The sequence below is a fragment of the Gallinula chloropus genome (genome assembly GCF_964237585.1).
Source record: "Gallinula chloropus genome assembly, chromosome: 20".
NCBI lineage: Eukaryota > Metazoa > Chordata > Aves > Gruiformes > Rallidae > Gallinula > Gallinula chloropus.
This window is the reverse complement of record NC_140105.1, coordinates 1,219,082-1,245,091: the sequence shown is the minus strand read 5'-3', so window position 1 is coordinate 1,245,091 and position 26,010 is coordinate 1,219,082. Positions and strand designations below refer to the sequence as shown.

General features: G+C 52.3%; 1 protein-coding gene across 1 annotated transcript in view; it reads right to left on the bottom strand.

Moving 5' to 3' along the window:
- Window positions 1–18,301, bottom strand: part of MYOCD (myocardin) — a gene marked incomplete at both ends in the record, with an annotated part of 85,102 nt that extends 66,801 nt beyond the window's left edge. Inside the window, one exon of the mRNA XM_084273552.1 lies at window positions 18,154–18,301. Within this exon, the coding sequence (XP_084129678.1) occupies window positions 18,154–18,301 (148 nt within the window). The remainder of the gene's footprint in view (window positions 1–18,153) is intronic.
- Between the last annotated feature and the right edge of the window lie 7,709 nt (window positions 18,302–26,010).

Below are 26,010 nucleotides of genomic sequence, written 5' to 3'. Positions count from 1 at the left end.
AATAAATTAATTATCCCTCCTGCCCAGTTACAATAATCCACACATCCTGGCACAGCCTTCCCACTCTGGACAAACCATCTTCCACATCTCAGAGCTGCAGCCTGCCTCCATGCCTCCTGCTCTGCCATGAATTCAAGGCAGCACTGAGACAGACACAAGTGCCTGGCTCACTTCCCCACCTCCAGGTCATCTGGGAATGGCCCAGCCATGAGCAAAGGTCACCCAGATTGACTCTGTCACCAACTTCTCAAGCTCCTTGTCCTTGGCAGCCCTTCCCCATCCGGACAGAGGAGCCCTCTGCTGCAGGACACCTCTGCAGTGTTGCACTGCCATGAAAAGCAGGGTCCTACACCCCTACACTGGGGTTTGGCTCTGCCAGAAACCATCTCTGGTAAGACTCCTGTTGGGTGCAGACTCCCATTCACTCCGATGAGAGGATTTGCTGGTTGGTCCTCCTCCTCTCTGGAATTTCCCACCTCTGCTCCAGCACCCAGCTCTGTCTCATTTCTCCTCCATGAGCTCCCCTTCTCTCCTCATCCCTGCCCCAGGGACAGAAGCCAGGATGTGGCAAACATCATCCCTTCCCTTGCAGCCCATCTGGGGGTGTTTAACCAAACCATAACATCCACCACTACCCTGAGGAGAAATCAAGCACCCCTGTTCCCCTTCCCTGCCCCTCAGAGAGATGCATGGACACATTCCACTTTTGCTCCAAGAAAAGCCTCTCTCATACCTGCCTTAAGTGTGGGGAGACCCTTCTGTCCAAGGAAGAGTGCAAACCTTTGCCAGTATGTACCATTTGACAGGCAGAACAAGCAACTCTGTGCCATGAGGATGCAAGAGAAGACATCACTGTTGTTCTGGAGAGCTTAAGAGAGTAATTCCTTCCTGACATTTCCTCCACAACTCATAAAACATGCAGGGAGACCCTGCCATGGGAGAAAGGGTGATGGGGCTCAGAGCAACTGGTGTAGGTGTTTAATATTGCACTGCAGCTGCTTTACCCCACAGCTCAGTGTTGGGATACCATGAGAGACAGAGAGAGACAGAAACCCCACAGTCCTGTGGGGTAAAACCTAAGTGAAATATCAAGAAAACCTGGCAGAGTAGCAGCAGCGTGCCCAAAGCCAGCTTCCCTGGGGCTGAGTGGGTGCTCAAGAGCTCAGCCAGGTCCTAATTCATGGGGCTTCTTGCTCCTACGTCCTGCTACACCCTCACAGCCTGTGAAATTCCTTGTACCAAAGGGGAAAAATGTAAAAAAGTCAAGTTTTCATCTTCCAGCAACCACCATGCTAACACCTGCGGATGAACAGCACCCAGTCCCTTTGCTCTCCTGCTGAAGGACCTGGAGGGGAGACACTCCAGTCCTGGTCACCACAAATACAGCTGCATTTCTCTGGTGATTATCTAAAGTTGCTGCTTTCTTGCAGAGAAAAACCAGAGAATATTATTCAGGAAATAAAACGCAGCACAGAAAGTCACAGCAGCCCAGAGCAAGTGAAAGTCAAACTGTCTGGAGAAGGTGAAAAGTGCAGGGAAAGGGTTTTCTTACAAAAAGCAAAGATGAATAAATCTCCAAGATCATTAAGATACAGGCTGTTGGCCTCACTGCCAGATTCCAGAGCTTGAGACAGTTTTGCTCATTCTGTCCTCCTTTTGTGTCTGTGAGGAGAGCGAGATGCAGTCAGCCAGTCCTGCACTGAAACACAGCACTCACCCACACTGACATGCCATGGTGGACTGAATTCAGGGCCCAGTTCACCCTGTAAGTGGGTAATTCAGGAGTAATCCTATAGACTAATCCCTTTCCTGGGCTGGAGGGGCATCACCCCCATCACATCCCACACTGTGTTCAAATATCTTCACACTACCACCTTCCAAATCACTCTTCAATTGCTGGTGGCTCCCTACCCCTGTGAGGGTGGCAGAGCCCTGGGACAGGCTGCCCAGAGAGGCTGGGGAGTCTCCTTCTCTGGAAACACTCAGAACCTGCCTGGATGTGTCCTGTGGGATTTAGTCTGGGTGATCCTGCTCTGGCAGAGGGGTTGGACTGGATGATCTTTCAAGGTCCCTTCCAACTCCTGTTCTGTGATTTGGATGCTTCTACCCAGAGTTGGGGGGAATGGATTTCTGCTCCAAATCCCAGACAACAGACTATTGCACAGGTATAGAAAGCTGAAAGGGTTGTAGCTGGCACCACATGTGTGGGGGTTCAGCCCCAACCAGAGGCTGAGCGCCACACTCTCAGAGGAGAAAGACAGAACCTCTATGGGCTGGGATAAGGGCAGTTAACTGACAAAATCCCCATGAATGTAGAACAATAACAGCCAGTTACACTCACACCCAGTGATAACACAGAGTAACTCACTGACCTGATGAATACAGAGTGCTGCACGATGCAGAGACCAACTCAGACTGTCCTGGAGGCATCAAACCCCTACCCCTCCCAACCAGCCCCTTTTATGGGGCAGTGATGTCAGGGGGTGTGGAAACAGCCCAGGCTGACTCAGCTCCCCTGGGATAACTCAGCTCACCTGGGATGACTCAGCTCCCCTGGGATAACTCAGCTCACCTGTGCTGGCTGCCTGGGGAGGTTGACTCTGGCCTGGCCAGAACCAGGACAACAGGAGAAGTGAATCTGACCACAGGTTTACCAGAGCTGGGGGGTGTTTTATTCCTTGTGGGGCAAGAGAAAGGGGCAACACTTGTGAAGATGTGAGCTCCTCACAGGTTGGAAGGAAGAAATGTGGGACCAGAGGGAGCTAAATGGACAAGCAGCATCTGTGAGAAGGAGATGCAGGAGAGATTATGGCCTGCTCCTCTCTTCTGCTGATGCTGTATCCAGCCTGGCTTTTTGCCCCTCACCTCCTCGTCTCCTGTGAGGGGGCAGTTGCACCTCGCAGAGCGTGGGGATGTGAAATCATGTCCTGCCTCCTGCTCAAAATGCCCACATTTCCATGAATCCCATTTCACTGGAAGGGTTGTCAGGCACTGGGACAGGCTGCCCAGGGGACTGTCGGAGTCACCGTCCCTGGAGGGATCTAAAAGACGTGTCGGTGTGGTGCTTGGGGAAATGGTTTAGCAGTTGGGCTTGGCAGTGCTGGGCTTTTTGGTTGGACTTGATGATCTTAAGGGCCTTTTCCAACTTGACTGAGTCAATGATAAATCATCCCTGTACTCTGACAGCAGCATGCAGACCATGCAGAGCAACAGCAGGGTTTACAAGGGGCAGGGGCAGGCCCTGTGAACTCCCCCACACTGAGGGCACTGACTCCTACACCGCCCTTCCAGTGGCACCTCTGCCTTGGGAATACTGGGTTTGTTTATTAAAAGGGAATTTCCAGCCTCCATGCTGCTCTTCCCAGTGCTCTCCTCTGCCTCTCATCAGGGTGTTTCATTTCAGGGGAATACCCCTTCGTGCAAAGCACATCCCTAAGCATCTGCCACTTGCCCACTGGGCCAGCAGCCCAGGAAGGAGTAAGGCTTGGAAATAATCAGTCAAGGTACAATTTAATTCAGCTTTCTAGGCAATAACTGGGAGATGTCCATCTACTGTAATTTTCTAAGTACTGGCAACTTAAACAGATTTTAAAAGACACGAGGCTGGAAAAACACTCAGGGCTTTCAAAAATGCTAAACAGAATATCTGGGTTTGAAAAGGGGAAATTATAGATCAGCCAGTTTAACATCCATTTCCAGAAAAGTCCTGGGATAAATAACGGAGCCAGCAAACAAAAACTGAAACAAATCAGGGGAAAGAAATAAAAACCAGCCAGTGTGAATGTGTCAAATCTAATCCTTCTGTGACACTGGTGGATAGGGAAGAAGCAGTACATGCCATCCATCTTCCATTTAACAAGGCTGTTGACACTGTCTGACACGACATTCTCACAAGCTTATTGGGAAAACATGCTCTGTGTGAAGCTGCTCAAGGTGGTGCAACAGATGCTTAGAAAGCTCTGCATGGGCCATGAAATGCCAGAGAGACCCTTGTGCTCTACGTGTCCTTCTGCAGGCTGCAGAGGAAAATTATTCTATTCACTGAGAGATGAGGTTGGAAGGGGCACATGCATGCAGCAGAGCAGGATTACAGCTGGGAATTAGCTTTCAGAAGAATTTAGGATGTGAGGACATTTACAGAAGCAAACCCAGTGAGAAGTGGTCAGGGATGGCCTGCTGAACATCCACAGTGTGTACAGCAAAACGCTGTGGAGCAGTTCTGTGGAAGCAGACCTGGATCATGAGCCAGGGCCAGACCATTGATGATGCTGGGCAAGGGTGAGGAGGGTTTGTACAGCACAGAGGGCAAAGTAAATCACTTAAACCTCCTGCTGGGCTCAGCATGGGCATGCTGGCAGCTTGAGCACCATGTCCTGCTGAGATCAGAGGGGACAGGAGGGAGCTTGAAAGACAGACCAGGCATCTAGAAAATGAGACCTTCAAGGGAAGACCCAGAGACTGAGGGTCTGTCTGGTGAAAACTGGTCTGAGGGAAACCCCAGCCTGGAGAAGGCTAGTGGTTTTTATCTGGAGAAGGCTAGTGGTTTTTATCTGGAGAAGGCTTCTGTGGAAAGACACGGTATTTTATTCTCCTCATCCCTACTGGGTAGGACTAGGAGTTACGGGCTGGCCCTTCAGGAAGGAGCTGGAGTGGAGATGGATTGGGCAAGAGTTGGAGTATCCATCCAAGAAGGTTTTTAAGACCAGGGTGGGCAAGCTTCTGTCAGGAATGACTGAGGTAAAGCTGACCTCGGCTTTGGGCAGGAGAGGTTTCCTCCAGCGTGCCCGTATGGATTTAGAGGGGGTGTGCAGGGCTCAGTTCCAGGCTCACAACACGCTGTGGTGCTTTCTGTCATGTCCCCCCAGATGCACTCTCAGCTTTAACAGCTGAACACTGTTCCTTGTCCAGCAGGACCCTTCTCCTGCAGCTCATCCGTGCTCCTGCTGCCTGCCCCAGTTCCCACCCCGCAGAGCCAACCGAGAGGCACCTCGGCGTTACGGGAACCCTGTTTCCAACCTCACAACAGCCTCACAGGAGCTTCTGTAAGCACCAGAAACTGCGAGCGGCGAGCAGAGGCAGTGGCCAGGGCGTGCAGCAGCCGGGGGAGGAATGCTGCCCGTGGCTCTGGCTGCTGCGGCAGGGCTGTGATTTACACCCCTCGGTAGGCTGCAGCGGAAGCAGCAAATCACCCCCTTTCCAGGGTTCAAAAGGCAATTAGACAAGCCCACGGAAGAAATATCCACCAAGGCCATTAAATCTAAGGTCTTTCTCCTGGCTAAGGGAAGTCCTGCACCGCTAATTGCTGGGTGGGAGCGTTGCTACTGTGTCCCTGTCCTGTTTTCCCACTCCTTTTGGCTGCTGGTGCTGTAGAGGGGAAGGTGAGCTGGAGCACCCCCGGCCCAGCGCTGCCAGACCATCCCTCTGCTCCCCATGGCATTCTCAGTGCATCCATCAGGCATGGCCACAGACCCAGGGGGTTAATAACAAACAATTGGAGGCTGGAAATGGGACAGGATCCCACGTCTCAGAGTCAGGCCACATTCCAGGCTGGCTGTTTTCTGGATGAGGTTCAGGAAAAGCCAGGAGCCCTGTGCTGCTCTGACTCTTCCCTAGGTAAAGCCACGGGGTTGTGCTGCAAGGGGTCAGGACAGGATTTAGCTCCAAACCTTTCTCTTCCAAACACATTCTCCCCTGCACTGGACAGTAATAAACTGGCAGAGCAAATCCCATCCCATGCTCAGAGCCATGCTTTTATCTAACCAGCACTCAAGTTTTCAGATGCAAACAGCTTATTGAGTTGGATAATAGTCATGGCAATCAATGTTCCTTTTAACTTCACCCTAGGAAAATATCTTTGAATAACAGGACTGCGTTTTTCCAGAAATATTCCTTCAGCTTTGCAGCAGAATCACATTCAAGCAGAGCATTAGAGTCCCTTCATTAATGAAGAAAGACACACAAGTCTTGTTACATTAGTGATATGCACAGAGTAACTCAGTAAGCTATTTTTAATATTCTCATGGAGCCATGCCAGAAGCATAATATTTTGCTGTTCTATAGCAGAGAAACACACTTTCAGACAGTTTTGACTGACTTTAAAGTCAGTCACGAATGCCCAGACGTGTTTTTCATCCCTACAGAGTGACCAAGGCGAGAGGAGTCGTGAGCAAAACCTTAAGATGACGACATCCCAGCTGACAGGGTGGTAACAGCGCTCCCCACACGGCCCCAGAGAGGCTGCAAGGAAGGAACACTCACTCCTCCATCTCTGGAGGCAGTGGAACACGTCACTGCTGGGGCACTTCCCTATCAGGATGCTGCATTTCACCCAGCTACAGGTACCTGAGGACAGACCTCTGTCCTTTCTCTGCAGCTGCCCCAGAGATGGAAGCCCTCTCTCCTTACCCATCCTCCAGACTGCACCCACTGCACCCTTTCCAGTACAATTCTCAGCCTTGTTTCTTTTCTCTTCAATCTCTCTCTGCTCTTTCTATCTACATATTTTTGGTGCTGTATCTCAGAAGCAGGGAGCACCAGGACTGTACATCCTGGGTGATGTACAGCATAAGCAAAGCAACACCTCTGAGCAGCCTGTGCACCTGTGGCTGGACCAAAGTGCAGGTATGATCTCAGCTTCCTTTCTGACGGTCTGTGGCTGTTCCCCTTCATCTGATACCTATCCCAGACAGCCCCATGTTGCAAAGGGCTATTTCAGGTCTAACAAGGGGCTCTTACCAACTTTCAGGCTCATTTTCACTGCAGCAAGGAGTGAGCAGGATCACAACACACATCAGTGGCTGCCTGAGGCTTTTAAGGCAGACTAACACTTAAACCCACAGTTCAAACCCTGGCAGCCTCCTTCAGGAGACCTTTGGGTGTAGAGCAAAGCTGCTGACTGCTCCCAAGGCTCCACAGAGCTCAGGGAGCAGGCACCTATCAGTGGGAATTTCAGAGGTACCAGCTGCATGTTTGGATGACAGCAGTCTGTGTTTGGGCAAACCACACAATGCAGATGGGTGGATTCTGGGCAGGGGATGTCTGCAGGGCTGGTCCTTGAATCTGAGAAACCTGCAGTCATTGTCACATTCACATCTCCTCCTGCCTGCCTGGCACTGTACCCATCAGAGGGCTCTTCACTGAGCTTGACCACCACGTCTTGGGAGGATGCAGAGCCCTTGCTCCTTGTGGGAGCTTCTCAGCAGGACTGAAGGCACTCGGTCCAGGAGAAGCCTCTTGGCAGCACTGTCCCCTTCCAAAGGGGCCTCAATTGCAAACAGATGGTCATAGTTCTGAAAGCCCAGGAACCACAGAGGGAGGCTGCAGCATGCTTGAAAGCACCTTCAGGAATCTCTGGCGAGATCTCCAACGCGACAATGGTGTTTGTGGACCACAGGCGCCCATGGGGAGGGGATCTGTGCTGTTTACAGCAGTGTTACAGTCCCTCTTGTTTTACTGACATCTCTGCTAGGAACAGCCTTCCTTCCACGCTGCTCTGGGGGTCTGCAAACACAGCCCTGGGTACAGGACGTGCAGTGCTTCTGCTGGCTTTACGTTAGCCTCTCCTGAAGCCGATTTGGACACAAGCACTGTGACAAATGCACACCCACCTTGGTCTCCATGCCTGTCACTCTGCAGCAAACCATGGCTGCTCGTAGCTGCAGGCAACAGCAGCTCTGGCAGTCCAGAGCTCCTGCTGCTTGGGCCGTGCTCCTCTGGTTGGGAACAGCCTGGAGCCTGTTCCAAGCTTGCTTTGTGGTCCTCCAGGACTTCTTGCTCCACATAGAGCCTCACTGCTCCGTGTTTACGGGCACGCTAAAACTCCAGCCAGCCCCCTGATACCATCTAATGATTAACAGCATTTGTATGTCCTGGTCCTTCTTTTCCCTCTCCCCTTCAGCTTCCCTGGATAGCTGGAAGCTCTGCTTCAGCCCAGGCAGTGCTGCTCAGTGTTTACTTTCGTGTCTCCAAACAGTCTCTTGCATCCTTCCCAGTTCAGCCATCCTTGGCTACACCACCTACCACTGAGGACAATGTCTATTGTCCTGGGGCTGCTGCCTGGCCAGAGGTCTGCTTCACATCTGGTGTGAGCATTGTAGGACTGTGGCTTTGGGAGAAGCACCCAAAGAGGGACCCACCAAAGTTCATTACTCCCAAGCTGATTGATGTTTAATGTCCACTGCTAACAGCAGTGTGTGCCATACCCCTAAAACCCATTTGCAATTGCTCCAGCTCCTACAGCTCTTTAGGTGCTGCTGAGCTCCAGAATGTTTAACAAGTGCTTGGAAGTGCCATAATCAGCCCTGGAGCATCAGGAATATGGGGAGAAGGAACACAGTGATGGTGGGAGAGCCTGGCTCTGTGTTCACAGGTGCCCATGTCCCCTGGTCAGTGTGATGTGGCAGCCATGGCCATCACAGTGCTTATCCATGAGATTAATTTTTCTGCCAAGACAGGAATCATCAGCCTGCAACAGGCCCTGACCTGTAAGCCCACCTGGATGAAGCATTTTGGTGTCAGGCTTCCTCCTTCCCTGTCCCTGCTGTACACCTTCCCACACGTGCCCCCACCTGGAAATCCCAGCAGGCCAGAGGCAGCAGAGCTGGGCACCTCCCTGGGAGCTTTCCCTGTTGCAGGGGAAGCTCAACCTCCTTCTCCCAGACAAAACAATTGCCAAACAGCACTGGGAAAAGAAAACCAGCTGCTGCCCAACCCATCCTGGAGAGAGGTTCACGAGCCCTAGTCCAGGAGATGTGAAAGCCAGCAGTCCTGCGTGGTCCATGGTGATAAAGCATGTTGTTCTCTGGAGCCTCCAAGGGCTGGTGCTGTGCAAACAGGGCACTGAGGGTTACACAAGTGCTCAGGGACTGGTGCTGATGTATTTGCAAAATCTCCAGGTTCTTCATCTGATTTCTGATCCTTCATCTGTGTGGGTGGGACAGTACTCTGGTTACCAAACCCTAAAAGAGGACTCACTGCAGCGATTTACATCCCTTACTGTGAAAATCAGACATCATCCATGAAAACAAAGGGCCAGCAACACAGCAGAACTGGGCATGAGGAAACACATAGTAAAACCAAAAGGTTTCCTAGATCCCAGCTATCTTCTGGGAGATGCAGTGCAGGAGAAACAATGTGCAGACACAAGGCTGTGCAGCAGCTAGGGAGAGATTTTGCTGCTGCTCAGCAGCCTCAGAAGGAACAGCCCTCTCCCTGCACCATTGTCTACACCCAAGCCAGAAACAGGCCTGATTTGGCCCTAAACTCATGTATGACAACGACACAGCTGTGAATTTCCTCTCTTCTCATTTTAAAATATATGAGCTGCTTTGCACAATCCCAGTATGAAGCAGCTTTTCCCATCTGTGGAGCTGTTCTCCAGCCACCACCCCAGCAAACTACTGGGAAGATGCCACAGCCTTGAACATCTGTGTGCATGTGTTGTGCCAGATGTTACCAGAAGATGATGCAGAGCTGGGTCTGGAGATAGACTCCTGGAAGTGCCACCCCTTCAAGCCTGACCAGAACCAGCCCTGAGAAAGCAGGATCTCCAACAACCACGGGAACAGAGTTGCAAGGGCTGCTGTGATCACAGCCTGTCCATCCCCCTGGGAGATTTGGCTTGCCACACAGAGAACTGTGCATGCAAGGGAGCACAGGGGCAGGCAGAGCTGTTGGGACAGGAATGTCAAAGGAAGGGAGGAACCAGCCCCAGCCAGCCCCACACAACCAGCTCTGAGCAGGACTCCCACAGAGACCTTCCTGGAGGATGGTTAGCCATGGGAACAGGCTCTGGCTTGGCATGATGGTCTCTGGTGCTCCCCAGCTCTCCATGAGGTTGGTGGGTCACTGTCAGCGCACAAGCCTTGCCCAAGCAGCAGTCTGGGTGCACTATCTCCTCCCAGCCCCAGAGCAGCTGGCATCACTGTCCTGACTGCTCAGACCTCTCCTCTGGGCTTTGCCAGCGAGCGGAACGCTGCTCGTGAAGCCGCAGTCCATGCCCCGTGCGGGGAGCTGAGGGCCAGCCCCAGTGTACCCCAGATACTGGCTCACCACTGAGGGTGGACCTGGTTCCTTGAGGAGCCTGGCACCCTGCAGTAGTCCCATGTCCCACCCCAGCTTCCCAGGAAAGCCCCATGCCCAGCCCCTGGTGCACACGGGCAGCCCCTGGTTGGGGTCCAGCCGCCCTCCCCAGGCACTTCGCCCGGGGCTGCCTCTGCTGACGAAGATTTCCACCAAGTTAGTTAGTAAAAGAGCTGGTGCTGCAGCGTGGGGAATGTCATGAGGACTGCGGGGGGCCTGTGGTCTGTGAGCCATTCCTCAGCAGGCTGTGCAGAGGTTGGGCAGCCCCGGGTGAAGTTCACACACACACACACAGGCTGGCATGCCCGTGCACACGCAGACACACAGACACACAGACACACAGACACACAGACACCACTTACGCACTCGCTCTCCTTGTTGCCTCTTAATTTCAAAAGTCACTCAGAGGGAAAACATGTTTCCTCTTTGTGAATGGACAAATCGAACACAGATGGTGCTTTAACTGGAAACATCTTGTGCTCCAGGACGGCCGCAGACTCACTCTGCTCAAGGCCAGAGCCATCACTTAGGATCATCCCTGCAGTGCTCCTGCTCTGCACCGCTCAGCCATCCCCCACTAAAATCACCAGCTGTCCCCATCCTGCCAGCACTGCAGACACACGGGTTCAGAGGCTGCCAGTGTCCCCGGTGAGGTGTCAGTGACAGTGTGCTGGTGGAGCAAGGCCATGGCTGCATCTGCCTGTAAGGCAGCCTGGAGCACTTGGTGTCTCCTGTGGCAGCCTCGTGCCTGCTGAGTGCACTGAGGCATCCCACTACGAAACCAGCGCCACAGAAACTTCCCCAGATGTTTCTGCATAAACGTGTCATTTCCTTTTACATAAAGGATGGATCTTCTGGAAGGAACCAGCACATTCCAGCTGAAAGGCTTCAAGTGCTGGAGTATGCAGTAAGTCTGACAGACGAATTACCCTGAAGAGCTGTCTGATCCTCATTTCATGATGCCAGTTTGCCTAGGGACTTCCTCCAGTAGGTGCCTTTCCCTTTCCCTCTGGATTCTCCCCTTGGGAATGCACACACGTGCTCACTATGATGCTGCAGATATCACCATTACCTCCAAAAATACCTTTTAGAATCCTCCTGATTTTTGGTGTCAGTGAGATCAACGTGCTGCCGAGTCCCAGGGGTCTAATGTGCATGGAGCAAACACAGTGTCCCCCTTGCAGAGGGTGTTTGCTTTTTATGCTCTCAGGGCTCTCAGGTTTTATACCACAGATCAGCTTCGAAACCAGATTTCCCTGTTCAGGTATCCTTCCCGTGCCATTCACCAGGCTTGATCATGAAGGAACGTGTCCTGGGTTGAACTTTGCCCTTGACTAGCTAGTCCCCCAAATGAGCTGCAAAACCCCAGGGAGATGCCAAGTGTCACCTGGCTGCAGGTGCTCAGAGCATCAAGAACCTGCGGATCCTGAAAGCAACACAGAAACAACCACAAATGTAAACGAGACAAAACAAACCCAAACTGCACACGTGGGGATCAGTCCTCTCTGCCCCGAGCAGCAGGCAGGGGGAAGCTTACAATCACTGACACGCTTTGTTTATTTAATCCCAGGCCTGGCTACAAGGGAAGGACAAGAGGCAGGGCCTGCTTGCGGAGTGTGGAGGCTGCTCTGACAGCAGGGTGAGCAGAGCCAGTCTCCTGGGGGCTCAGTCCTGCTGGGTGCTGAGCAATGGTCCTGACTGGTGGGGCGCTCAGGCTCACACCAGGGATGGGCTCACTGAAGGTAGCTGTGCCTCAGCACTGCTCTGATTTGCAGCAGGATGGGTTTGCTCGTGGAAACATCAGGGGACCTCGTCCTGAGCATGTGGAGATGGAACACGAAGGATCATGACACATGGCTATCCCATTTCAGACTGATTTCTGAAAGACAACAAAGCTGCAGCTTTGAGTCATAATGAGATGAAGATTGTATTTAGAAACACCTTACAAGATACCAGAAGAAGAAATGGGAGTGACTCACACATAGTCCCACCGTGAGAGAGCGGGGGAAGATGCCTACACAGAGTTGGGCACAGCCTTGGTTTTGTGTAAAGACCAGTCAGCTGGGCAGGGCACCAGGTTTGGTCAAAGGATGGGGGAGAGGGGAATTGACCCATCTCCCAGCTGCCATCATCACCCTGCACAAGATGTCCTCACCCAGCAGAGAAGGGACCCCATGGCCGTGGCCCTGATTGTCCGTGGGTGTCTGTGCTGGATGCTGACCTTGGGACTTGACACCTGAGGCAACAAGACTTGAGGTGACTCTCAGGCTGTGAGGCCGGGGGCTGCAGGAGGCAAAGGCCAACCTGCCTGTGAGGTGAGTGCTCTGCAGGGTGGGTCACTTCCGCCTGGATGCATCCCAGTGTGAGAGGAGCTGGGACAAAAGCATCCTGCGACGTAGCCCTCTCTTGACAAGACAGCTCCTTTCCCCTGCAGACTACAGCTAGCAAGGGCCAGGAGCCAAGAGCAACACTGATCATGAGGTGTCAGGAAATGTTTGCCATGACTTTATCCTTAAAATAACCCCCGTAGACATTCTGATCAGCAAAGAAAGGTCCTACCCAACCTCTCAGTACCCAAAGCAACACAGACCCCCAAGGAGGAACGACGGGTCACCCAAGGAACGCCCATTAAAATGATGACTAAACTCCAGACAGGGAATGGAGTGGGACCAGGACTGGCTGGGCTCGTCCTCCACCCCACCACCTCAGCCAGATGGAGAGCTTGTGAGGGGTTTGAAACATGAAGGCAAAGTGGCTTCCCCCCAGCTGTCCCAAAGGAAACAGGAGACCGCAGGAAGCGACTGAACCTCTCAGTGCCGTGATGGAAGAGCGATGTGTGTGTGTGTGTGTGGTGCTTGTGCAAGCGGGACGCAGCTCAGAGCCTGGTGTGGAAATTCTGCTCTGTGACAAATATGTTATGAATGGCTTGTCCTGAGAGGCAGCCAGCACGCTGCTATCACAGCGTTCGATGGCTCGAGCTCCCTGCGAGCGCTCCTGCGATAAATCATGGAAAACCTTGCTTGGGCTATCTTTAGGCACTGCAATGTTTCACTCTCACAAGTCACTCACAGCTCTAAAAATACAGTTTATATCATTGGATTCCTGGAATTCCTTTAGTTCTTACATTCTGATTTAAGTGGCATTAAAGCTGGGCTGTGTGGTTCGAGGCTTCAGGCTGATATTTGGTTGTGGATTAGCTGTCACCTGGGGTCAGGACGGTGTTTGCAGGATTTATTTGATTTGGATCCAAAGGTAATTGGGAAAAATCTTCCTGCAGATACACCTCTTACCTGGCTATGTGGAACAAGGGCTAGATTTTATTTGGGACTAGATAGTAATTTAATAACCATTCCAATATAGCTTTAAACTAAAACACATGCTCACCACGAGAACTGAGTGGAGATTATGTGGGGGCTTCTCCCCCAAACCTGTAGGTATCTCGCCCCTTCTTGCCTATGCACTGTGATATTGGGATGACTTCTGGGTCAGACACCCTCTCTCTCCCTCTTTTTTTTTTCTGTTTCACTTAGACATCTTTCATACTAGTTATTGATTCAGAAACACCAAGAGCAAGAAAGTCTTGACCTCCCACCAGCCTATCTGGATTTGATTACCAGCTCACCGATGGCTGATAGTTTGAGCAGAATTTAATGCTTTCTAATTTTCCTTGATAGGGACTATGAAGCACGTTACTTTTTTTTTTATCCCAACTGGCAGCTCAACAAAGCCCAGCAATAAAAAGCTCCATTTGTGTAATAAACTGTTGTACAGTCTACTACTTTGAACACAGGCCCTGAAAACGTGCAACCTTTCTGCACATTACATTAAATGCAAACCAGATGGGCACTGCACAATCCCCCCTTTGCTGCGAGGGGCTGAAGGAGCCGGTGGGCAGGAGGTCTGCTTCACTACACAAATAAACAGAAGAGTTTAACGACATTATTTTCCAAAACCAGCAGTGGGAAACCTATGTGGAAACATTATGAGCAGCGAGGGAATGTACTGCAGGGCTGGAGCAGGCAGGGTGGGAACAACTCCGCTCCCCTCAGCGCAGTAGCCAGTGGCCTCTGGGCACGTGCCTTGGGATGGATCCATCCCCTGCAGTGGGAGCTCTGAGACCCAAACAGGGAGACATGGGTACCAGTCTCCTCTCTAAAGTGTCTTGGTCAGAGCTGGTCATCCAGACTCCAATAGTCACTGGAGAGAAATGGGACCCTGGAGAGGGGACAGAGCCTATCCTGAGCACAGCTTCTGAGGCAGAGATCCTCCTCAGATCAGGCAGGATGTCTCACACTGAGGTACCTGCAAGTGAAATACATCTCTTTCTCAGAGTCCTAGGGCAGGGAACAAGTCCTAAGCCAGGGACTTGCTGTCTCTGGACTGCACCAGAGGATGCCTGACTCCTCACAGCCTGAACACAGTTTTCAAGGAGCTGTTTGATAGTAAACAGCTCCTGCTTGTGCTCCACCCCCTTTCTGGTGTTTGTTATCATTAAACTCCTTCTGAAATCCACCTGGCACTGGGAGAGACGCATGGTCAGTCATCCACAGAGCCTGTCCTCTATGGATTCCTAAGCCAGGAGCTCCTACCCAAGGAGCAGGACACTCAACTTATTGCAGACACAGTATTGAGGAGAGTGTGGTTTCTTTCCCTGGCCTAGTAATTAGACCCCATGTCTGATCTGTAGACTCCTCTCTGACCCCACACTGGTCAGAGAGCACTGAGCCTGTGGATGACTGGGCCTGTGAAGGATGCACACACAAAGCCCCTCTGGATCAGGGGGTGGTGACAATTTGTAGCTGCACTGTTGGGCTCTGGTTCATACTGTGCAGTGCAGATGTGGTCCTGCATCATCCCCAGGCTGAAGGCTCCAGCACCCTGGGGAGGTGGCTGCTGGGGACTCCAGTGCCCAGGTACCCACTGCATCACAAATTACTGCTTTTTGTAGCTGCCTTTGTCCAGCCAAACAGCTCTGGCAGGAAGAGAGGTGTGGGCAGAACATCATATATCCACGCTCTGAGACATGTCATGCATTGACCTGGCAACCCAGCAGTCTCACTGCATGGACTGTAGGTGAAATGGGCTGTGTAGGGATTGATTGAGAGGGTGAAGCCACCGTGCTGAGCTCAAAGTGCCTATCTCCAGCAAGACAACAGTGTAAGAGCCAGTGAAGGACGGGTCCAGTACCCAGCCAAGGTGCAAGCATATTGGGTAGGGTGGGAGGTCTAGCCAGATCTTGTGTCTAAACTCAGTATCACAAAGGAAGGAAAACCCACAGCCATGTTTTGCCTTAGGCTTTTCCAAGACAATAATTCACAGCTCTTCCCAGTTCAGGCCAGTGTGGACCAGAACTTCTGAGGAGAAGATGTCATTGAACATAGAAACACCATGGGCTGTGGGATTAGGCACAGCTGTGGTAAAAGGGCAGCAGGACAATGCACCATCCCAGGGGCAGAGAAGGACCAGGGCTTGGGGGTACAGCTGAAAAGCTGATGTCAGGATTGTAGAGGAAACAGTCTCTATTTTCCTGGACCTGTGCATCCAGTCCTGAGTTTTTGTAGGTCCTGAATGGGCTCTCTGCTTGCTCAAAGGTGATTTATTTTTACAAATTTAAATGAAATCCCCTCAGCCAGTTGGAGTAATACTAGAGTTAAAAGGACTATTTTCCTATTTAAAAAATATTTTAGCTAGACTGCTTTTATTGAATCAAAATTAAGTCAAATAAAGGCTGCAGTTTGAAAGTTCAGGCTCAGGCAGGAGCTAGTCCTCTCTGGGGAGCTGTGCCCATGAGAGGTGGGTGTCTATCCAGTGCCCACCAACCCACCACAGATCATCCCACAGCTGGAAAGAGCATGGGGAAGGGGCCACATCCTGCCTGCCTGAGGTGTGCACACCCTGCTACCCCCAGGAGATGTGATGGGATGCAACAGGGGGACAGGTGGGTCACACGCCTTGCACTTGCTTCTCCTCACATGCCCTAGAGACAACAGATGGGAGTTCCATCTCTCACCACACTCATTCCAGGGCATCGTCTCCTTCAGTGGCATAACCTTGGATGGTGGGTCCCTGCTTCCTCTTGCTGCTCTCCCCCATGTATTTGTGGGATGGGGGAATGAGGGTGGCAGTGGTGAACACACCCATGTGAGGAGACACATCTTGCTTTTTCCCCATGGCAATCCCATCCACTGACCACCCTGTGGTGGGGGGATGGGGTGAAAGGTCCCTGCTGCAACAACCCAACAAATGGTGCTGGGTGGGACGGGGGCAGATCTGCTCCAGGAGCCTGTGGTGTCCCGCAGGGCGGGGGGGGGGGCTGCTGGGTACGGCTGTGGAGGGCAGGCTGCGGGGCCACGGGATGGCCCACTCCCTCTCTGCTTGTCAGGCTGCTCCACCAGCTCTGCAGGAGCTGTCACACCACAGACTGTGACATCAAAGGCAGGCCTGGGTGCTGCATGACATGCCTGACACTTGGTGGGCCCACCAGCTCCTGAGATGATGTGAGATGAACAGAGCCGGCTGTTCCCAAGCAGGGGCGGCAGGAAGAGCAGAGCCCCTGCCCTGTCTGAAGTGTGAAAGAGAGGGAAAAGCAGCACAAGGAGGAGAGCAAGGGGCTGGAGGGATGCCCAGACGGTCAGGGGCTCCTCTCATTTAGAAACTGCAAACAACCCAGTAGAGGGGCTGCAGGGCTGGAGCCGTGTCCTGCTGGGCCACCAAGCCGACCCCCCGGGGAGCACAAGCCCCTGGCATGGGGTCAGCTGCAAGGCAGAAGCTTGTGGTGCTGCAGGGCACAGCACAGTCAGCATTTGCATCACTGCTGGTCGTGCTGGGATGCAGCTTTTGCCTCTGGGCACCTGGAGATGTTTCTTTCTTTGCCTTGTGCCATAACAAAGACCATGTGAGGGAGCAGATGGAAAAGCAAGGATGTGAAAGGGGCAGAGAAAATGCCATCTCTTTCCATCACCAAACAATCTGCCTCTCTAGGAGTCTGGGTCATCTTTCCCATTGTTACCACATTATCCCAGGTGTCCTTTGGGATCTGGGGCTGTAGAAATGTGCCCTCGTTGGTGTGACTTAGTCTGACTGTGGGCAGACCTGGGCCTGGTTCTCTGCTGTGTTACTCCAGTCTGACACCAGTACTTTGCCATGATGACATCATTTGGATTATTTCTGATTTATAGTGATTGAGAAAAATCGTGTCCTGTGCAATAATGCAAACAACCAAAGGCACAGAGCAGAAGTAGTGCCTCCGAGCTGCACTCCGGGCTGCACGCTGCTCCGAGTGCTTACGTTGGGAGCCTCAGAGTGCACAGAAGGAATTTTCTCCATTTCATATATTATACAGTTGCCTGAAAGAAGTGGCAAACAACTCCTCAGCCTGAGCATGCTTTGTGCAGGCTGAGATGTGGGGGCTTCTGTCCATCAGCTCTCTTACCAACAGATCTCCACTGAAACTCAGATCAGCAGTATCTGGCCCCATCACCAAGGAACAAATGACCCTTGCAGAGGCCAAGGCCAAAGTTTTCCCTGTCACATCGAAGTAAATTTGCAGCAGATCAGGTTATCTGAAGCATCCAGTGCTCTGTGAGAGCAGAACAGGTCTATCGGTGCCTCTGCAAACAAGACACCCTCTCCGTTTCTTCTCCCCTGACCACATCACCCTGATGCACCAGCACATCCCATGACTGTGGCCAGAACACCAGTCTCTTCCCAAGACCTTGAAACGCCACATTTCAGGCAAAATGATACCAAACACTTGCAACAATCAAGGTAACTGCCTCAAGCCTGACAGCAGTGTTTAGATCTGACCCAGAAAGACTGAGCTGAGGAGCCACTTCCATCAGATCTCCCAATGTTGCCATCAGAAACACCCTCAGAAGCACCACACATAAAAACAACGAGCTGCAAACCCAGTTTGGGGGGGAGATGCACTGACCCAGCCTGGGGGAGATGCTCTGACCCAGCCTGGGGGGGAGATGCTCTGACCCAGCCTGGGGGAGATGCTCTGACCCAGCCTGGGGGGGAGATGCACTGACCCAGCCTCCCCACCCTTACACCGCTGCGCGAGGGACTCACCGTTCTTCCGCTCGGCAAAGGGTGGTGGCTGGAGCTTGGTGCCATCTCTCACTTGGCTGGCAGCCTTTTCTTTGGGTGTCTTTTCCTCTTCATTGTCACTTGGGGGGCTTTTGTGGTCCGAGCGATCCTGCTTGATCCCACCATTCATCACCGTGCCTGAAGGGACCCGTCCAGGTTCTGGCTGCTCCACTTTGGGTGATGGGGTTGGGAAGGAGACACCAGAGTGAGTTCTGGAAGAGAAGCAGAGCAGGTTAGGACAAAGCCCCCAACCAACCCTTGGGACAGTGAGCAGAGGCTGGTATCTGTGAAGCAATCAGGCAATTAACCAGACAGACAATTATTCCACCCGATCCTCTGCGCAGGGGAAGCCCTCAGGGTTCCCTGTGACCTGCTGGACTCTGTTCACCTTGTCTGCTGGGTCTGCATCCCTGGCTGGAAGAATTCCCAGCTGTAAGCACCGACTATTTGCAGGCAGCCAGGGGTGTTCTGGAAAAGCAGAGCCATGGGGCACCCACGGGAGAGCTCCTGAACAGATAGAAATGCAGGACAGACCTACAAACAAGAAGAATCTTCCTTTGAAGGCGACTCTGGTGAGCTGAGCAAACTGGGTGATGGAAATAATTCTGCACCACACAGAACAGACCACTGGTTACTTGATACTGAGAGCAAATGATGAGTAGTGAATGCCAGCTAGCTTTTACACCAGCAAGTGTACCAACACCCTGCAAAGCAAAACATGCCTGCAATCCTGATTCTTTCCTATCACAGCCATGGTTAGCACACACAGCCTTCATGAGGACATCAGGTGAAATGTTTCCAAGCTCTCTGAAGGGTGAGGGGACTTGTCTGTTTGTTTGTTTACACGCTGCTCTACTCAAGGTTTATGTGAGGAGTACAGTCAAAACACATCAGGAAAGCTCAGGTTTTATACACAAACTCAGGTTGTGCATCTACAAAACATCTGGTCTAGGAGGTGCTTCCTTTGATGACACCTCAGTCTCACTGGCAGCAGGGAGGGGAAGGACTCAGCTCACACCAAACGTATCTGTGGGATGCAGGAGCCTGTCCCAGGAGTGCTGCTGGTGCTGAGCTCTGCAGGAGAAAGCTGCAAGGAGCGTTGCAACAAAGCCTTGTCCAAGAAAACAATAGCCTCCAGATGCTAAGTGAAAGTGAATGCTTGTAAGAATCAGCACCAGCTCCTAATGAGTCCCATCAGGAAAGAGCTGAGGAGAGCTAAAAAAGGTCATTTGTGCAGAACAAGAATAGAAAAGTGCAAGATTGATTCGTTGATAAAATCTGATTTAATACAAAAAAGTTACCAATTTACTGTATAAGGCAGTAAGAATAGTGCACTGGGTGTGATAGCATCTCCCCCACGCTACGTGTGCCAGCTCTGCCTCACACCCCTCTTCCTGCCCTGCACCAGCAGGGACTTTGCCATCTGCTTGCTCATCCCTGTCCACCCCAGTGCCCACCCCCCCCCGCCAGGCTGCATCTCACACCGTGTCCATCTGTCCTGCTTCACCCTGTGTTGTTCTGGGAGAAATTCCATGTAGGGTGCCCATGTGGTGGGTGCACTGGCTGAGAGGAGATCCCAAGGTGACCTGTGTCCCCTTGCAGGTGGGACACAGAACTGTCCCCACGCACATCACCCAGGACAGACAGCACCCCCACCCAACCCCACTGTCTGGGCTCTGAAACAAAACGCAGACCATGTTTGACCCAAACAGCCCTTCCCTGAGCAAAGTCCCACATCAGACCTTCCCTTCTGCTGTGTGCTCCCACCCAGCCTTCTCCACTTGCCTTTGCAGCCCTTTCCCCATCTCCTGTGCTCAGCTATTCCTACCAAAACCTGACATGCTGCCACCACCCGTGGAAACAGCCCCTCCAGGCATCCAGACAGGCCAGGGCCGTGTCGTGTGCCACATCTTTGAACCAACAGTCTCAGTTTCCACCTCTGACTGAGCATTTTAGCTGCTCTGAGCAGCTCTTTGCCTCATTTCTAGCAGTGTGACTGTGTTACCATCACCACCACACCGGGCAGCTGACCCACGGGTGGCTGTAGGGCTGCAGACCCAGTTTGGCACAAGCAGCACCATCCCCAGAGCTCTCCCTTCAATTCAGGGCCAGCGTGGGACATGCAACCAGTGTTTACATTGCCCTTTAGAAATGGAGGGTCTTTTAGCTCCCAGAAGTTGCTGATAGGATGCATCTTCCCAGTGGAAACAGGGAGCGATGACAGGACCATCCAGCAAACTGCATCTGCTTACAAAAATGAGACTTTGTTCAGCTGAACACTAAATCTTTGATAAATTAGCCAGGGCTTTGGTGACGTACATGTTGAACCAATATGACAGTTTTATATGGATTATGATTATTAATGTTTCTGAAAAATAGGGAGAGCGCGAGCCAGACAGGCAGTGCTGAAGCCACAGGACCACCAGCAGAGGCAGGAGCCTCGCAGGAAGGCTTCCTGCAGGCGCTGTGTGCAGCCCCTGACTCCCAGCATGTGCAAGGCTTCCATCTGCAGCGAGGGTGCGGGGGTCCCGGTGCCTGCGCCAGGAGGTCACGCCGTGACCCGGGCTGTGCTGCTTTCCCAACACACTCAAGTACCACTGGCTCAATGGGGCTCTTTTTTTTTTTTTTTTCCCTTCAAGTCAAATTTGGCCTCAAAACATCCCACATTGTTCATCCCCTTCAGCCTGAAGGGATTGGATTTACAGAGCTGCGGAGCCTCGGAGCGCATCGCCCATCAGCCTCTGCTGCCAGCACATCAGGGTGATGGGCTGCAGGGGCCCTGTGCCATCCCCCTCTGCCTGGAAAGGGAAATGCAGAAACCTGGAACACCATGGTAGCTCACAGGCACTTCCCTGTGTGATGCTGAGAGGCACTTTATATATAAATATAAATATAAATATAAATATAAATATAAATATAAATATAAATATAAATATAAATATAAATAATATAAATATAATATATTTATATTTATATTATAAATATATAATATTATAAATATAAATATATAAATAAATGTATATACCCATTGATATAGGTATATAAAAGAAGTCTAAGAGAAATATAGATATGAATATAAATATAGATATGAATGTAAATATACATGTAAACATACATGTAAATATAAGTATAGATATAAATATCCTCTGGAGCTGATGCTTGTTTCACCAGCCTCCCCTCTTTCAGTTCAGACAGCAGCATAGCATCAATCAGGATGAAATCTGCTCTCCCACAGACTGACCTGCCCACCCACAATGGCCCAAGTGGGTCCTGGTCACGTCTCTTTCCCAAGGCCTTTGGTTCACACATAAACTCAGGTTCTTCTGAGATCAGCCCCTGCCTGTGTGGCTGTGGAAGGGACACTGCAACCCCAGCCTACCCAGCCAGGTCCTGCAGTGAGTGTTTTCTGAGACAGAAAAATCTCCTGTGACTTTTACAACTCTCCCTTGTCCCAAGCCAGGGGGGGAAGATATTGCAGATAAACCAGAGGAAAAAGTGTAGCACTTCACTCATCATTTTTTACTGCACAGCTATAAAACATTTTTATCCTCAGAAAAAAATGAACTAAACCACTGAAATTAAAAATTATTTTAAGAAGTGGAGGAAAAAAAAAGAATTATTTTAATGAGAACCAGTTTCACCTTCCCTCTTCCACCAAAAATACTGGAATTGTTTGGCTGGAAAACTCCTGACTGAGAAATTCACTGTCCAGGTCTCCTCTTCCACATCTCAGGACTCACATTATCAAGGAGATGCCCGGATCAAGCTTCTTTCCACCCTTCCAGGAGCAAGCTTCTACTGAGGTGCACACCAGAAACTGGATCTGCCACTCAGAGGGGCAAAACAAGACCCCCCTGTGCCCAGCTCTGGGTTGTCACGCAGGGACAGCCGCTGCCCAGGGCCACCCCAGTCCTGCAGACACAGCCCAGCAACCCAAAAGGAAGGGAAAACCCAGCGTGTCGGGCTCCAGGCTCGATCCTGGTGTCTGAGCAAAGCCCCCAGCACCCTGGGGGTACCCCAGCTCCAGGGACCTGAGGCATCGCCACAGGCTGGAGACACCCCTGTGTCAGCAGCTGGCTCCTGCCTCCAGCCTGCGTAGGGGTGGGCGCAGCACCCTGAAGTGTGCTGTGTTCTAACCTTTGGAAGCGGCTCAGTGAACGACTCTTCTACACGGCTGGCTTCTGCTCAGGTTGCTGAGATGCAGCTTTGGTGGTCTGCACGGTTATTCCCTGCCTGGGATGGACCCACACACATCTAACCTTCCCTTCCCTTCTCACCTTTCCCCCTTTCTGCACCGAGATGGGAACAAGCTTATCTTGCTCTTCCTCACATACTGGATTCATCCAAACCCTCCCCTGCTTCCCTGTTTGCTCCATCAGAGGTTGAAGCCCAGTCAGTATGCTCTGCTCTGGTGCCCGTGGGGTGCCTCTCAGGCAGTCGTGACCTACCAATAAAACTTTAAATAGCCAGAGAAGATCCAGGAGGGAGATGCAGGGATGCAGCTGAGCCTTATCGAATTCCTCACGCTTGTTGTGGTGTGTTTGTGTTCCTGGGCTTCTGCTCCAGGAATGTTGCTGATAAACCCATCTCACTAAACATGGAATTTGTGTTTCAGCTGATGTTTACAGTGCTCAGAGAGTAAGAGGAGTTCTGGATTTCCATGGGCAAGTGTCCTGTGGACATTTGTGCTGCATATTGTGGCAGATGCTGGTCAAACCCTGCTCCAAGCTCCAGCAGGAATCCTGCCTGGTCTTCCTTAGAGCCACATCATGCTTGGCAAGGCAAGAAGACAACTCTGACCACTTTGCCTTGCACCCAGAAAGAGACCTTTTGCTCCTCTGAGACCCTCCTGGGGCTGCCAGGGAATTGCCAGGGAATGCACTGCTGCTATTATCTCCTTGTTTTCCTTGCAGACAACGTCCCCACTGGGTGATTCCCCTCACTGAACCCCGTGATGCCTCCTTGGGGACGCAGAAAGCCCCATCCTGTGACAGGGCTGAGGGCAGCGGCGCGCGCGGAGCCACGGGCTGTTTCCCACAGATCGGCACATTCCTCCCATGGCCCCGACAAGTGACCTGCTCACCACTTCAACTTCCCCTCCAGAAGCTGCAGCTCAGGAGGAGCCCCTGGAAAGGTGGCCAGGGGACTTCCCTGGTGAACGGAAAACCAGCCCAGGAAACCTGTCACAAGCCTTGATACCCTCCCACCCCCACCGAGGAGTCCTTCCCTGCAGCTCCGGGTGAAACCAGGGGCCCGGTGCCTGTGGAACAGAGCTGTGCAAACATCACACTGATCTCCACTCAGGGCAGACACGCTGAGTGTTTGGTCACACTGTGATCCCCACACTCAGCTACGTTGGCCAACTGTTCCCACCCCCGGGGGTTTTAGGACAGTATCTCCCTCCCAGCCTCCAGATTCCCAGTGCTGACATCAGCTCCAGGCTGCCCAAAGGCCACGTGCCCCAAGACAGCAGCAAAGAGCCCAGGCAGCTGTCTCCATCCAGAACAGCTCCTGGCCTTCAGCCTCAGGACAGTGATGAGAGATAGGGGCTGTTCTCAGGAGAGCAGCTCAGCTCTGGCCTTAGCCACATCCCCATTTTGAACCATAGAATCACCTGGGTTGGAAGAGACCCTCTAGAGCACTGCAGTAGGACCTAGAAGCCACCCTGCTAGTCTGGAGAGGATGTACCCCATAGAGCAGTGCAGATGTTGTAGTTATGTGGCAGCAAGGGAAGAAAAGCTCTGAAAATGTCAGAATTAAGAACATTAAAGATCGGTCTGAATGACAGTGGTTTGGTGCAATGTGACCATGGTAAGAAAGGGAGGCTGCCAGGGCTGGCACAGTGGTGTAGCTGGAGTCTAACAGTTTGGCAGGAGGTGTCTCCATGGAGAACAACAGCCTGAGGGGTTTGATGATCAGCAGGACATCCCAAAGGGCTGCCAGCCCTCTCTGTCCTCCTGCTTGCAGTGCTGCAGAACTGAAGCTGCCGTTATCTCCTTCCCTTGCTAGCACAGTGCCCTGGACATGGGATGTGTGGGGAAGCCTGGAGAGCCTGCAGCAGGGATGGGATCTGGGTTGAGCCCGTGGGGATGTTTCTGAGCAGTGAGCTCCATGGCAAGGGCAGTGGCAAAGCACACCCTCTGTTCCCTGTCTGCCTACTGCTCCTGCAGCCCTGGTGATTCCTAGAGAAATGATGGGTCAGTATTAACAGTCCAGAAGGTAACAGCTTGAAACCTCTGCTAAACAATGAGCTTTCTTGGGGGAACTGGGAGGAGGCCTGTGCTATGCAAAATCCCTTAGCTGACATCTGGGCAAAATCCAGAGTGGTGCCCACTGCCAGCTGTCTGATCGGACCCAGAGCACCAACAGCCTCCAGTAAACACCCAGGGCCTTGGGAACAGCGTGTCCCAGGTCAGCGACCCGGTGCAGCATCCAGAGATCCCTCATCCCTCTGACCAGACGCCGCTGTGCAGGCGCTGGGGGTGGCAGCCTGGGCTCCCTCTGCATGAACCTCTGGGGAACGGTCGTCGTACCTGTCTGTGAGCTGAGGAGCAGAGATGATCCCATCCCTAAAGCACCTGTATCTTGCCACTGGCCTTAAAAACACCCTGCGTGAAGGACTCGGATGGGGAAGTCTAACACGAGCTGAGTGGCCACTCTGCACCATTTCCAGTGCTTATTCCAGGGTGTCCAGTCCACAAAACAATGTTCCTCAGAGGATTGTTTTCAGAATTCAGCTGAAATCCAGTCCCAGCCCAAAGCTGCATTTTCCCATTGTCTGGTGAAACGGGGATCCCTGGTCTCTGAAGCTCCCCCTGGCACCAGCATCATGTTGCCATTAACACAGAAACTGCTGCTATTACCAGGTCATGGCTCTGGCAGCTACATAATTAGCAGGTTTCTCATTTCAGTGGGGAGGATTCCTGAGGCCAGGCTGACCCATCCCCTTTGGAGATTCATGAGCTCATGGGCATTAATGTCCAAAACATCCAGGCTGAATTTTCTCCTTGCATCACACTGCATTCAGGACAAACCCTGCTGACACAGAGACCCTGCTGGCTCAGCAGCCTGGAGTCTTCCCCCAGAAGGGTGTCTGTGCCTTGCAAGGCTGGTTTGCCTACGAGGGGCCCTGCAGCACCAAGACAAGACACCAGCTGAGGTCCCTCAGCCCACATAGTTCCACAGCTCAGGGCTGGGCAGCTTCTGCCTCAGACGAGGTCTGCTGGTCCTGCTCATGTAGCCTGACACAGCAGGGATGCCCCTTGCACTGGGTTTGTGTGCTGAGCCCACATGGCAGGGGCGACCCCTCCCCAGCACACCTGCTGGAGGCCAACAGAGACCAGCTCCCAGCTCAGGTGCTTCCTGCACGTGGATTCTGGCCCTGCAGCCACCACCAACTGTGGTCAGCCACCCCAAAGGGCTCTGCCAGTGACACCTGCAGCCCTGCCAGCAGCTGCCTCCCCACATTTCCACAGGCAGGCACCGGCTTCTCCTGCAGAAGGTGGTCTGAGTGTCTGTAGCTGGTGCTGCATTGTTGGCCGTGTCCCCACTCTGCAGCACTCCTGCTTGTCTCTGATCTTTCTCTCTCCTGTTTGGTTACATTTTAGAAATGTCACAAACAAAATCTTTCTGAAAGAGAGAAATCATGGCAGAGACTCAGGATGGGAACTGAGCACAGACTGGACCTGCACCAGTCTGAGGGGCAGGGACAAACCCCACCGTGACACACACTAGCGAAGTGATGGAGGCAGAGCCAGCCCGCTGGCCTTGGACCGTCCCGCTGCCCGGGCGGGGGCCTCGCCAGCTTGAGTTGGCACAGGGAGCGTCCAGTGGGTGGGA